This window comes from Salmo salar, chromosome ssa29 (assembly GCF_905237065.1).
Source record: "Salmo salar chromosome ssa29, Ssal_v3.1, whole genome shotgun sequence".
In the NCBI taxonomy this organism is placed as follows: domain Eukaryota; kingdom Metazoa; phylum Chordata; class Actinopteri; order Salmoniformes; family Salmonidae; genus Salmo; species Salmo salar.
The window spans coordinates 34,984,195-34,998,938 of NC_059470.1; the positions used below are offsets into that span (position 1 = coordinate 34,984,195).

The 14,744-nt window shown below is 38.9% G+C and overlaps 1 protein-coding gene across 5 annotated transcripts in view; it reads left to right on the forward strand.

Moving 5' to 3' along the window:
• The window catches only part of LOC106590653 (collagen alpha-1(XI) chain), a 209,906-nt gene that overhangs the window by 177,143 nt on the left and 18,019 nt on the right, over positions 1-14,744 (forward strand). For all 5 annotated transcript variants that reach the window (XM_045710693.1, XM_045710695.1, XM_045710694.1 and 2 more), the window contains 5 exons: positions 2,961-3,014; positions 4,015-4,122; positions 4,473-4,526; positions 4,765-4,818; positions 8,988-9,041. In XM_045710693.1, coding sequence (XP_045566649.1) covers positions 2,961-3,014; positions 4,015-4,122; positions 4,473-4,526; positions 4,765-4,818; positions 8,988-9,041 — 324 coding nt within the window. The remainder of the gene's footprint in view (positions 1-2,960; positions 3,015-4,014; positions 4,123-4,472; positions 4,527-4,764; positions 4,819-8,987; positions 9,042-14,744) is intronic.

Here is a 14,744-nt window from a genome sequence, read left to right on the forward strand (position 1 = left end):
AACCATTTTACAACCAAGTAAAGGAATTACAAAAATCAGAAATAGCGATAAAATTAATCACTTACCTTTGAAGATCTTCATATGGTTGCAGTCACAAGAGTCCCAGCTACACAATTAATGTTCGTTTTGTTCGATAAAGTCCCTCTTTATATCCCAAAAACTCAGTTTTGTTGGCGCGTTTTGTTCAGCAATCCGCTGGCTCCAAGGCGGTCAAAACATGCAGACGAATACATCCTAATAGTACCGGTAAAGTTCGTTGAAATATGTCAAACAATGTTTATAATTAATTCTCAGGTTGTCAATTATCTAAATAATCAATAATATTTCAACCGGATAATAGCGCCTTCAATAGAAAGGAAAAACAACGAAGGGCGTGCACTTGGTGACGTGCGCAAAACAGCTCTGCATTCTTCCTCAGTCCACAGTCAGAAAGGTCTTATTCTTCTTCATTTTTCAGAAAACAAGCCTGAAACAATGTCTAAAGACTGTTGACATCTAGTGGAAGCCATAGGAACTGCAATCTGGGTCCTAACCCATTAGATACTCTATAGGCATTCAATTGAAAATACCCACATCAAAAAAATCCCACTTCCTGGATGGATCTTCCTCAGGTTTTCGCCTGCCATGTCAGTTCTGTTATACTCACAGACATTATTTTAACAGTTTTAGAAATTTTCGAGTGGTTTCTATCCGAATCTACCGATTATATGCATATCCTAGCTTCTGGGCCTGAGTAACAGGCAGTTTACTTTGGGCACGCTTCTCATCCAGATGTCGAAATACTGCCCCCAAGCCTTAAGAAGTTATTAATTAATTAATACCTATTTTACAACAGTTCCAACAGCACTCCTCCATTTTAGTGCCATTTGACAGCATCAATATTTAATGCAACAGAATATGAAACATATCCATGGAAGGTTACCATCGCGCTGAGAGAGCATTCTGACTAGCTATCTATATTAACCTTTCTGGGAAGGGGGTTCCGCTAGCGAAACACCTGGCCTACAGCCAGTGAAATTGCAGGGCGCCAAATTCAAACAACAGAAATCTCATAATTAAAATTCCTCAAACATACAAGTATTATACACCATTTTAAAGATCAACTTCTCGTTAATCCAACCACAGTGTCCGATTTCAAAAAAGGCGTTACGGTGAAAGCACACCATGTGATTATGTTAGGTCAGCGCCTAGCCACAAAAAACCATACAGCCATTTGCAAAGAAGGAGAGGTGTCACAAAAGTCAGAAATAGCGTTAAAATTAATCACTAACCTTTGATGATCTTCATCTGGTGACACTCCCAGGAATCCATGTTAGACAATAAATGTTTGTTTTGTTCGATAAAGTTAATCTTTATGTCCAAAAAGCTCATTTGAAATTGGCGTGTTCTATTCAGAAATGCATTGTCTCAAACAAACATCCGGTGAAAATGCAGAGAGCCACATCAAATTACAGAAATACTCATCACAAACATTGATGTAAGATACAAGTGTTATACATACGATTAAAGATACACTTCTTGTTAATCCAGCCGCTGTGTCTGATTTCAAAAAGGCTTTACGGTGAAAGCACACCATGCGATTATGTTAGGTCAGCGCCTAGCCACAAAAACTATACAGCCATTTTCCAACCAAGGAGAGGTGTCACAAAAGTCAGAAATAGCGTTAAAATGAATCACTTACCTTTGATGATCTTCATCTGATGGCACTCCCAGGACTCCATGTTAGAAAATAAATGTTCGTTTTGTTCGATAAAGTTCATCTTTATGTCCAAATTCCTCCTTTATGTTGCGTTTAGTTTACTATTCCAAATGCACAAGGCGCAGGCACTAAGTCCAGACGAAAAGTCAAAAAAGTTCCATTACAGTATGTAGAAACATGTCAAACGATGTATAGAATCAGTCTTTAGGATGTTTTTATCATAAATATTCAATAATATTCCAACCGGACAATTCCTTTGTCTTTAGAAATGAAAGGGAACGGAGCTCGTGCTCACGGCTGTGCGCGTGACTAACCTAAAGGCTTTCAGCCAGACCACTGGTTCCAACAGCTCTTATTCGCTCCCCTTTTACAATAGAAGCCTGAAACAGCCTGAAACTGTTGACATCTAGTGGAAGCCTTAGGAAGTGCAATCTGACCCCACAGACACTGGATATTCGATAGGCAATCACTTGAAAACTACAAACCTCATAATTCCCACTTCCTGGTTGGATTTTTCTGAGTTATGTTATACTCACAGACATTATTTTTTTTTAACAGTTTTGGAAACTTTAGAGTGTTTTCTATCCAAATCTACTAATTATATGCATATTCTAGCTTCTGGGCCTGAGTAACAGGCAGTTTACTCTGGGCACGCTTTTCATCCAAACTTTCCAATGCTGCCCCCTATCCCTAAATTAATGGTGCTCAGGAGTTCAACAGAATGACACTCAACATCCACTATAAAAATATAGTACTACTCATATCGTTCTAAAGCCCTAGGAATGTTTTGACAACATGATCATGTAATCGTTAGGGCATCAGGGTAATATAATCATTAGGGTATCAGGGTAATATAATCATTAGGGCATCAGGGTAATGTATATCATTAGGGCATCCTGGTAATGTACTCATTAGGGCATCCGGGTAATGTAATCATTAGGGCATCAGGGTAATGTAATCATTAGGGCATCAGGGTAATGTAATCATTAGAGTATCAGAGTAATGTAATCATTAGGGCATCAGGGTAATGTAATCATTAGGGCATCAGGGTAATGTAATCATTAGGGCACTGGGGTAATGTAATCATTAGGGCATCAGGGTAATGTAATCAATAGTGTATCAGGATAATGTAATTACTATGGCATAGGATTGTGTTTACAACAGGATAATGTGTTTATAAAGATAATGTCATCTAGTAGATAATGTATTCATAAGGGTGTCGATCATGGTAGAGATTCTAACATGGTGTTTTCATTTTCAGGGTGAAAACGGTGAAGCTGGCAACCCTGGAACCCCTGGAGATCCCGGAACTGGAGTAAGTTTCTTTTTCAGTGTGTCTGTTTGTCCGCGACCGTGTTGCTATAATAATCTATCATCCAAGTCATCATGTGTTTGTGTATTCCCCTATTACCAGAACTATGATTATGTATAGTGAATCTACTTTATAAGACCTCACATAAACGGAATAACAACACAGAGACATGGCAAGTCCTGTTAGTGATGTGAGCGGTAGTAATTTGCTGGTGCTGTGTTGCTGCTGACGGGCCAGCGTCACAGCGTGGTTCTCAGTGTGTTGTTGGCCAGCGTTCCACGGTAAAACAGCCAAGCTGAGTCACTTCACAAACTTTTAACAGACGCTCTTAACAGACAAAATATAGTACACATTGTCTACCTTTTTACATGGTTATGTCTGTGTAGTTCAGGCAGCTCAGTACCTTTTAACATGGTTATGACTGTGTAGTTCAGGCAGCTCAGTATATTTTAACATGGTTATAACTGTGTAGTTCAGGCAGCTCAGTACATTTTAACATGGTTATGACTGTGGAACCGAGGCAGCTCAGTACCAATGGAATCTTCAGTACATTCCAGAACCATGACCAAAATCATTCCTGAATATTATCATACTCCGAGTCGATACTCACATCATAAGAATTCGTTCCCCTGGACCACGCAAACAAATTGGGGAAAACAAACATTCTTGTAAAAGAACAAACTTCATTGTACATTTTTTGTTATACAAAAATAACAAAACATGCCAAACAGCTGCTGTGTTGTTCAAGGTAAAAAAAATCCCGACCTACGGCTCGCAATGATTCCACATCGGTAAGTACAACCCGCGAGAAGAGCCTTGTGGCTTCTGGCTATATGACGTGGCAGAGTGGAATATTGATGCCATCTATTGTTCTCTACAGGGACCTAAAGGAATATTGATGCTGTCTGTTGTTCTCTACAGGGACCTAAAGGAATATTGATGCTGTCTGTTGTTCTCTACAGGGACCTAAAGGAATATTGATGCCATCTGTTGTTCTCTACAGGGATCTGAAGGCGAGAGAGGAGACAAAGGAGAGGCAGGACCACCTGGAGCTGCCGGACCCGCAGGCGCCAAAGGACCCCCTGGAGATGATGGACCCAAGGGAAATCCTGTAAGAGTCACTCTCTACTCCCATAAGACATCAGCTCTCAGTGATAGAACTACATACATGTTTTTAAGACATGTTGTCTTTTTGAATAGAGAAGTGAACTGTGGCGAGTGCTTTGCTGACATTACTGTTTGTAGAATTTAGGAGCCAAGTTTTACTCAAAGTGCCATTGACAGTTGATATGGTCGGGGGGGGCTAAACCTCTCATCATCAGATTTACAACAATCTTTAGGCACAAACAAGATATTGTTCCCTGGCCACTTAGGTTGAATATTGTAATATTGTGTAATAGTATAAAAGATATTATAAACGTTTGATGTTTTTTTTTCTCCTGTCTCTCCTTTACCTTCCAGGGGCCGGTTGGTTTCCCTGGAGACCCTGGTCCACCTGGTGAAGCTGGTGTTGCTGTAAGCATCACATCTTTGATTCATGCCTTAATGTTTTATTATTCAAATAATTCAGCTGTAAAGATACCAGTATTATTAGATGCCATCACTGTCAGTCAGACTGTAATGCCATTACATGCGTATAGTGTGTACTGTATGTGTAAAGTGACTCCCACTGCTACTAGGAATGGTCATTTGTAATTTAGTCAGATCGTGGTGACCCATCTCACATGTTTATGTATATTTCTTCTCTCCCTAGGGAACTGACGGCTCTGCAGGAGAGAAAGGAGAGGATGGTGAATCTGGTCAACCTGTAAGTCCATATGTCATAAATATTATAAACACAAAATCAACTATTCTACACAGCTCTTAATTCCAATTTGCAGCACGATAGAGTGGGCGACTGTATGAGCGCATTACCATCACCATTGCCATTAGTCTGTCCTAATCGTCTATATATGAACAGCCTAGCCTATCCTATTCAACGTAACCGATACAACCCCCTGTGTGCTTTGCCTGTAATACATTACCATAAGCTTGCATTTGTGAATAAGTACCTACAATAGAGAACATTGAGTCATACAATTTACTTCTTCAGATCTGGTATACGAGTACAGTATGTTCATTGCTTTTATAGATTTCTTAAAATTAGTTTAGAAATATGAACAGCAAATCTGATTATTGAAGCCTTTGTTCGGGTGTGTGAATAACGATATGTATTAACATTTACGAATGTAAATAGATTTACAAGTGCTGGGAAATAGAAGAACATTGTTTTTACTCTTAGCAATAGGAATGAGTTCGTGTGTGTGTGTGTGTTTGCCTCAGATTAATGTATTATGTAATATGTAAGGTATCAAAGTAAGGTATTATGTAAACTTTAAGGTATTATTTAAAGTATAAGGTATTAGAGTAAGGTATTATACAAAATGTAAGGTATCAGATTAAGGTAGTATATACAGTGTAAGGTATTATTTAAAGTGTAAGGTATCAGAGTACGGTATTATGTTGAGTGTAAGGTTTTGTGTAAAGTGAAAGGTATGAGAGTTAGGTATTATTTCAAGTGTAATGTATTATGTAAAGTGTAAGGTATTATGTGAAATGTAATGTGTTATGTAAACTGTAATGTATAATGTAAAGTTTAAGGTATCAGCGTAAGGTATTATGTAAAGTGTAATGTATTATGTAACGTGTAAGGTATTAAAGTAATGTATTATGTGAAGTGTAATGTGTAATGTATTATGTAAAGTTTAAGGTATCAGCGTAAGGTATTATGTAAAGTGTAATGTATTATGTAAAGTGTAAGGTATGAGAGTAAGGTATTAGTTCAAGTGTAATGTATTATGTAAAGTATTATAGTAAAGTATTGTGTGAAGTGTAAGATATCATAGCAAATTGGTATGTAATGTCTATTATGTAAGGTATTATGTAACATGTAAGGTATCAGAGTAAGGTAAAGTGTAAGGTATCTTAGTAAGCTATTGTGTAAAGTGTAATGTTTAATTAAAAGTGTAAGGTATTATATAACGTGTAAGGTATCTTAGAAAAGGTATTATTTGAAGTGTAATGTATTGTTTAAAGTGTACGGTATCAGAGTAAGCTATTATATAAAGTGTAAGGTATCAGAGTAAGGTATTATTTCAAGTGTAATGTATAATGTAAAGTGTAAGGTATCATAGTAAAGGATTAAGAAACGTGTCATGTATTATGTAAAGTGTATGGTATCAGAGTAAGGTAGTATGTAAAGTGTAATGTAGTGTGTGATGTGTAAGGTATCAGGTTAAGGTATTATGTACATTGTAAAGCATTATGTAAAGTGTAAGGTATCAAATTAAGGTATTATGTAAAGTGTAAGGTATCAGAGTAAGATATTTTATAAAGTGTAAAGTATTATGCAAAGTGCAAGGTATCTGGGTAACGTGTTATGTAAAGTGTAAGGTATTATTTAATCTCTCTGGGGTATGTGGGACGCTAGCGCCCCGCTTACAAAAGCATACAAACATTTTACAACCAAGTAAAGGAATTACAAAAGTCAGAAATAGCAATAAAATTAATCACTTACCTTTGAAGATCTTCATATGGTTGCAGTCACAAGAGTCCCAGCTACACAATACATTTTCATTTTGTTCGATAAAGTCCCTCTTTATATCCATGTTGGCGCATTTGTTCTGTAATCCACTGGCTCCAAGGCGGTCAAAACATGCAGACGAATACATCCTAATAGTACCGGTAAAGTATGTTGAAACATGTCAAACGATGTTTATAATTAATTCTCAGGTTGTCAATTATCTAAATAATGGATAATATTTCAACCGGACAATAGCGTATTCAATAGAAAGGAAAAACAACGAAGGGTGCGCAATCGGTCATGCGCGCAAACCAGTTTTGCTTCATTCTACAGTCCACTTACAAAATGGTCTCATTCTTCCTCATTTTTCAGAATACAAGCCTGAAACAATGTCTAAAGACTGTTGACATCTAGTGGAAGCCATAGGAACTGCAATCTGTGCTCTAAGCCATTACATAGTCAATAGGCAGTCAATGGAAAACAACTCACATCAAAAAAATCCCACTTCCTGGATGGATTTTCCTCGGGTTTTCGCCTGCCATATCAGTTCTGTTATACTCACAGACATTATTTTAACAGTTTTAGAAACTTCAGAGTGTTCTATCCAAATCTACCAATTATATGCATATCTTATCTTCTGGGCCTGAGTAACAGGCAGTTTACTTTGGGCACGTTTGTCATCCAAACTTCAAAATACTGCCCCCTACCCCAGAGAGGGTAAAGTGTAAGGTATCAGAGTAAGGTATTATGTAAAGTGTAAGATATTATGTGGTGTAAGGTATTATGTAAAATTTAAGGTATCAAATTATGGTATTGTGTAAAGTGTAAGGAATGTTGTAAAGTTTAAGGTATTATGTAAAGTGTAAGGTACATTTACAGTTACATTTACGTCATTTAGCAGACGCTCTTATCCAGAGCGACTTACAAATTGGGTATTATGCAAAGTGTAAAGAATCAGAGTAAGGTATTATATATAGTGTAAGGTATCTTAGTAAGGTGTTATGTAAAGTGTAATGTTTAATTAAAAGTGTAAGGAATCAGAGTAAAGTATTATATAACTTGTAAGGTATCTTAGTAAGGTATTATTTGAAGTGTACGGTATCAGAGTAAGCTATTATAAAAAGTGCAAGGTATCAGATTAAGATATTATTTCAAGTGTAATGTATTATGTAAAGTGTAAGGTATCATAGTAAAGGATTAAGAAACGTGTCATGTATTATGTGAAGTGTATGGTATCAGAGTAAGGTAGTATGTAAATTGTAAAGTGTAAGGTAGTGTGTAAGGTATCAGGTTAAGGTATTATGTACATTGTAAAGTATTATGTAAAGTGTAAGGTATCAGAGTAAGGTATTTTGTAAAGTGTAAGGTATTGTGTAAGTATTGTGTAAAGTGTTATGTAAAGTGTAAGGTGTTGTGTAAAGTGTAAGGTATCAGAGTAAGGTGTTATGTAATTTGTAAGGTATTATGTAAGTTGTAAGGGAGCAGAGTAAGGTATTATGTAAAGTGTACGTTATCGGAGTTAAGGTATTGTGTAAAGTGTTAAGTATTATATAAAGTGTGTGGAATTGTGTCAAGTGTTAGGTATTATATAAAGTGTGTGGTATCAGAGTAAGGTATTGTGTAAAGTGTTAGGTATTATATAAAGTGTGTGGTATTGTGTCAAGTGTTAGGTATTATATAAAGTGTGTGGTATCAGAGTAAGGTATTGTGTAAAGTGTTAGGTATTATATAAAGTGTGTGGTATCAGAGTAAGGTATTGTGTAGTGTAGGTATTATATAAAGTGTGTGGTATCAGAGTAAGGTATTGTATAAAGTGTTAGGTATTATATAAAGTGTGTGGTATTAGAGTAAGGTATTGTGTAAGGTATCCGAGTAAGGTATTTTGAAGTGTCATTTGAAGTTAAAGTAAAATAAGGTTTTGTAATGTTTCGGTGAAGTTCAACTTTAAAATCATATTTAATTCTCTGAAATAACAATGGAGAGTTTCACTATAAACCAAATTACGCAGTTGAATAATTCTGTTAATTCCTATCCGCTCAGAGTTGTATTCTCCACTTTCTCATTTGTGTTGTTCAAATATTTGGTTAAGTAAACCCGAAATGTGCTGTGATTGCATCTAATTAACTTTGAGATAATTGGATGAAGCTGATTCTGAAAACCAATGCGGTATCTCAGACTACGGCGTCTAACTCCACTCGTAGATATCAGTTAAGCCTTTTGGAATTCATACCTGTCTAATGTCAATATGTAGTCACATATTCCTCTCTTTGTTAGGATATTGGACAATCCATTGGAGATTTCAAATACTAATCTTCTATATCACGTTAATGTACCTTTATTCACAACAGACTGTGTTCACTCCTAACTCTCGTTCCTCGTCTCTTCTTCTATTTTGTACGTCTTCTGTCCTCTAGGGTCCCCCTGGTCCATCTGGTGAATCTGGTCCACCTGGTCCCCCCGGCAAGAGAGTAAGTCTAAGCATCTTCATCATCGTGTTCATCATCATCACAACCAACACACCACAGACGTCAATATCACTTTCACCCATATCAGACAAAAGATTGAACAATATAGTACGTTATATTGTGTGTTTTTACTATTTGCATTTGCCCCCCCCCCCCCTTTTACACTGCTGCTACTCTCTGTTGTTATCATCTATGCATAGTCACTTTAATAACTCTACCTACATGTACTTATTACCTCAATTACCTCGACTAACCGGTGCCCCCGCGCATTGACTCTGTACCGGTACTCCCCTATATATAGTCTCGCTATTGTTATTTTACCGCAGCTCTTTAAATACTTGTTACTTTTATTTCTTATTCATATTTTTTTAACTGCATTGTTGGTTAGGGGCTTGTAAGTAAGCCTTTCCCTGTAAGGTCTACGCCTGTTGTATTTGGCGCATGTGACTAATACAATTTGGATTTGGTTTAATGCTAACTCATTAATCACGTTTTGGACTAGATTTTTTTGACCGAGTCCCATTGTCCCATATCCAACACCTATTGACACACAGTTCTATGTATTGTATTCATCTTATTATTAAACCAGACATAGAAATGCACCCAGTCATTGTTGATTAAACCTAGAGTCATCAGGTGAGAATTCTTTACCCTAAACAATCCATCCAAACTCTACAACAATCCCCCCCCTCCCCCTTTATCAACAGTGAGCGAGGAAAAACAATTTTGGATTTGCAGGGTCAGGGCCACTGAGCTGTCTCTACATGGAAATTAAAGAGATCTCAAAGCCCACTGAGCTGTCTCTACATGGAAATGAAAGAGATCTCAAAGCCCACTGAGCTGTTTCTACATGGAAATTAAAGAGATCTCAAGCCCACTGAGCTGTCTCTACATGGAAATTAAAGATATCTCAAAGCTCACTGAGCTGTTTCTACATGGAAATTAAAGAGATCTCAAGCCCACTGAGCTGTCTCTACATGGAAATTAAAGATATCTCAAAGCCCACTGAGCTGTTTCTACATGGAAATTATAGATATCTCAAAGCCCACTGAGCTGTTTCTACATGGAAATTAAAGATATCTCAAAGCTCACTGAGCTGTTTCTACATGGAAATTATAGATATCTCAAAGCCCACTGAGCTGTCTGTACATGGAAATTAAAGATATCTCAAAGCTCACTGAGCTGTTTCTACATGGAAATTATAGATATCTCAAAGCCCACTGAGCTGTCTGTACATGGAAATTAAAGATATCTCAAAGCCCACTGAGCTGTCTGTACATGGAAATGTAAGCTATCTCAAAGCCCTCTGAGCTGTCTGTACATGGAAATGTAAGCTATCTCAAAGCCCTCTGAGCTGTCTGTACATGGAAATGTAAGCTATCTCAAAGCCCACTGAGCTGTCTGTACATGGAAATGTAAGCTATCTCAAAGCCCACTGAGCTGTCTCTACATGGAAATTAAAGATATCTCAAAGCCCACTGAGCTGTCTGTACATGGAAATTAAAGAGATCTCAAAGCCCACTGAGCTGTCTGTACATGGAAATGTAAGCTGTCTCTACATGACCAAAAGTATGTTGATCCCTGCTCATCGAACATCTCATTCCAATATCATGGACATTAATATGGAGTTGTTCCCCCCTTTGCTGCTATAACAGCCTCCACTCTTCTGCGAAGGCTTTCCACTAGATGTTGGAACATTTCTGCGAGGACTTGTTTCCATTCAACCACAAGAGTATTAGTGAGGTTGGGCACTGATGTTGGGCGAAACGTGAACGTGATTCATCACTCCGGAGAACGCGTTTCCATTGCTCCAGAGTCCAATGGCGGCGACCTTTACACCCCTCTAGCCAATGCTTGGCATTACATATAGTGAGCTTAGGCTTGTGTGCGCGGCTGCTCAGCCATGGAAACCCGTAAAGCTCCAGACAATCAGTTATTGTGCTGACGTTGCTTCCAGAGGTATTTTCGAATTTGGTAGTGAGTGTTGCAACCGAGGACAGATGATTTTTACGCGCTTCGTGCTTCAGCACTTGGCGGTCTCATTCAGTGAGCTTTTGTGGCCTACCACTTCGCGGCTGAGCTGTTGTTGTTCCTAGACGTTTCCACTTCACAATCACAGCACTTACAGTTGACCGGGGCAGCTCCAGCAGGGCAGAAATTTGACTAACTGACTTTGTTGGAAATGTGGCATCCTATGACCATGCCACGTTGAAAGTCATTTAGCTCTTCAATAAGGCCATTTTACTGCCAATGTTTCGATGGAGATTGCATGGCTGTGTGCTAGATGTTAGACTCCTGTCTGCAACGGGTGTAGCTGAAATAGCCAAATCCACTCATTTGAAGTGGTGTCCACATACTTTTGTATATATGGTGTATCAATTTCATAGTCATGGCACGCTTTGTGAAATACTGTAGCTTCTGTTTTCTTTTCTCTGTGAGGAAAATAGGGCAAAAAAGCACCAGGCCCAAAACGAATTTACTGTCTAGAGAGAGAGCGAAATCTCCCCTGACACACTGTTGATCTGGGCTACTTTGACTGACAGCCATGGAATAACGCTAGAAGAACAGAGAGGGAGGGGTATGATGTGGGTATTTTCAGGACATAGACCTCTATCTGTCCCTCCTTGGGGCTTGTCTACAGGAATCTACAACTGAATGCCTTCAACTGAAATGTGTCTTCTGCATTTAACCCAACCGATGTGAATCAGAGAGGTGCAGGGGGGCTGCCTTAATCGACATCCACAGCACCCGGGGGGGAACCGTGGGTTAACTGCCTTGCTCAGGGGCAGAACGACAGATTTTTATCTTGTCAGCTCAAGGATTCGAGCCTTTCGGTTACTGGCCCAACGCTCTAACCACTAGGCTACCTGCCGATTGTATGGTTGTGCTGTAGTGAGATGTCATTACAGAGGCAGGTCAGCCGTCACCAACTCAGTTCACCGGTAAAAATGGACTTTCCTGACATTTTGGTCTCTGATGCAAAGATAAAGATGTAGCTTGCATTTAAAATACTTTTTGTTATGATGATGACCCTTTTCCAAAGAGGTACTTCATGTCTGACTTCACTGTATAAAGCTGCTACCATGTACAGTGCCTTCGGAAAGTATTCAGACCTCTTGACCTTCTCCGCATTTTGTTACGTTATAGACTTCATCTAAAATTGATTAAAATAAATAAAATCCTCAGCAATCTACACACAGTAACCCATAATGACAAAGTTAACAGGTTGTTAGACATTTTTGCAAATGTATTAAAAATATAAAACAGAAATACCTTATTTACATAAGTATTCAGAGCCTTTGTATGAGACTCAAAGTTGAGCTCAGGTTCACCCTGTTTTCATTGATCATCCTTTAGATGTTTCTACAAATTGATTGAGTCCACCTGTAGTAAATTCAATTGATTGGACATGATTTGGAAAGGCACACACATGTCTGTATAAGGTCCCACAGTTGACAGTGCATGTCAGAGCAAAAACTAAGCCATGAGGTCGAAGGAATTGTCCGTAGAGCTCTGAGACAGGATTGTGACGAGGCACAGATCTGGGGAAGCGTACCAAAAAAATTCTGCAGCATTGAAGGTCCCCAAGAACACAGTTGCCTCCATCATTATTAAATGGAAGAAGTTTGGAACCACCAAGACGCTTCCTAAAGCTGGCTGCCCGGCCAAACTGAGCAATCAGGGGGAGAAGGGCCTTAGTCAGGGAGGTGACCAAGAACTCGATGGTCACTCTGACAGAGCTTTAGAGTTCCTCTATGGAGATAGGAGAACCTTCCAGAAGGACAACCATCTCTGCAGCACTCCACCAATCAGGCATTTATGGTAGAGTGGCCAGATGGAAGCCACTCCTCAGTAAAAGGTACATAACAGCCCGCTTGGAGTTTGCCAAAAGCCACCTAAAGTCTCTCAGACCATGAGAAACAAGATTTTCTGGTCTGATGAAACCAATATTGAATTATTTGACATGAATGCCAAGCTTCACATCTGGAGGAAACCTGGCACCATTCCTACTGTGAAGCATGGTGGTGGCAGCATCATGCTGTGGGGATGTTTTTCAGCGGCAGGGACTGGGAGACTAGTCAGGATCGAGGGAAAGATGAATGTAGCAAAGTACAGAGAGATCCTTGATGACAACCTGCTCCAGAGTGCTCACGACCTCAGACTGGGGGGCGAAGGTTCACCTCGCTACAGGACAATGACCCTAAGCACACAGCCAAGACAATGCAGGAGTGGCTTCGGGACAAGTCTCTGATTGTCCTTGAGTGGCTGAGCCAGAGCCCGAACTTAAACCCGATTGAACATCTCTGGAGAGACCTGAAAATACCTGTGCAGCAACGCTCCCCATCCAAACTGACAGAGCTTGAGAGGATCTGCAGAGAAGAATGGGAGAAACTCCCCTAAATACAGGTGTGCCAAGCTTGTAGCGTCATACCCAAGAAGAATCGAGGCTGTAATCGCTGCCAAAGGGGCTTCAACAAAGTACTGAGTAAAGTACTGCTTTGTCATTATTGAGTATTGTGTGTAGATTGATGATTATTTCTTGTTTTAAATACATTTTGGAATAAGGCTGTAATATAACAAAATGTGGAAAAAGTCAAGGGTCTCAGTACTTTCCGAAGGCACTGTAAATTCCCTTTGACGTTCCCTGGGAACTTATCAGGTGTAACATCATTCATGGTTGGCTAATATCAGTTGAAAGCACGCGACATTAGTGAATCCCAAATAGTGCATGAACTTCCTTTTGACGGATGTTAAATTCTTTCTTTAAAAGAAAAGTGGCAATTATTGTCCCACATTTCTCAAAGAAGTCACTATCTCGAGCTATCTTCTGCAACGGCTTTATGACACAGGCTATAGCTTAAAATAGCTGCAATTTACAGCAGACACAAAAACCGGCAATTGCTTTTGCAATGTGCTTGACGGAATTTATATTCAGAGTATTTAGCATCATATCAACATGCAGCTCCTAATGGCCAGGGGATTATTTTAGGAAAATGGCTATTTCATCATCATAGGCATTTTATCTGCTTCCCCCAAAAATGTTTACCTAGAACGATTTCTGCAACTCCCAGGCATTCTGCTCCCCTGAATCAGTAATTTGGGGGTAGAGTTGTTTTGCATTTAGCGTTGCAGGGTGTTTTTACTTCCTCAGCAGTTTACCTATAGCAATTTGAAATGAAGCTGAAATCTCTCTCCAGATCCTTCAGGCACTGTCTAAATCCATTTAGCACCAGAGACATTCTTTAGTTATTTGAATCTCATTTGTTTTTATCTTAAAGGTTTGATTTTTTGTCTCAATATAGATATTTAACTGGAAAGACATACCATTTACAGTTTAGAGTAGTTCATTTGTTTTTAGACTGCTGTTGTATTTATACTACCCCAAGACAAGACAACATACAGATCACAAATATTCCCAATACTATTTCATATGGTTGGAAGACTAGGGACAACTACAGTAGGTAGTCAGCAGTTTGGTGTTAACAGAATATGGTTGGAAGAGTAGGGACAACTACAGTAGGTAGTCAGCAGTTTGGTGTTAACAGAATATGGTTGGAAGACTAGGGACAACTACAGTAGGTAGTCAGCAGTTTGGTGTTAACAGAATATGGTTGGAAGACTAGGGACAACTACAGTAGGTAGTCAGCAGTTTGGTGTTAACAGAAGAAGCATCATGTTGGCCTATCGCTCACAACTCATCAAGTC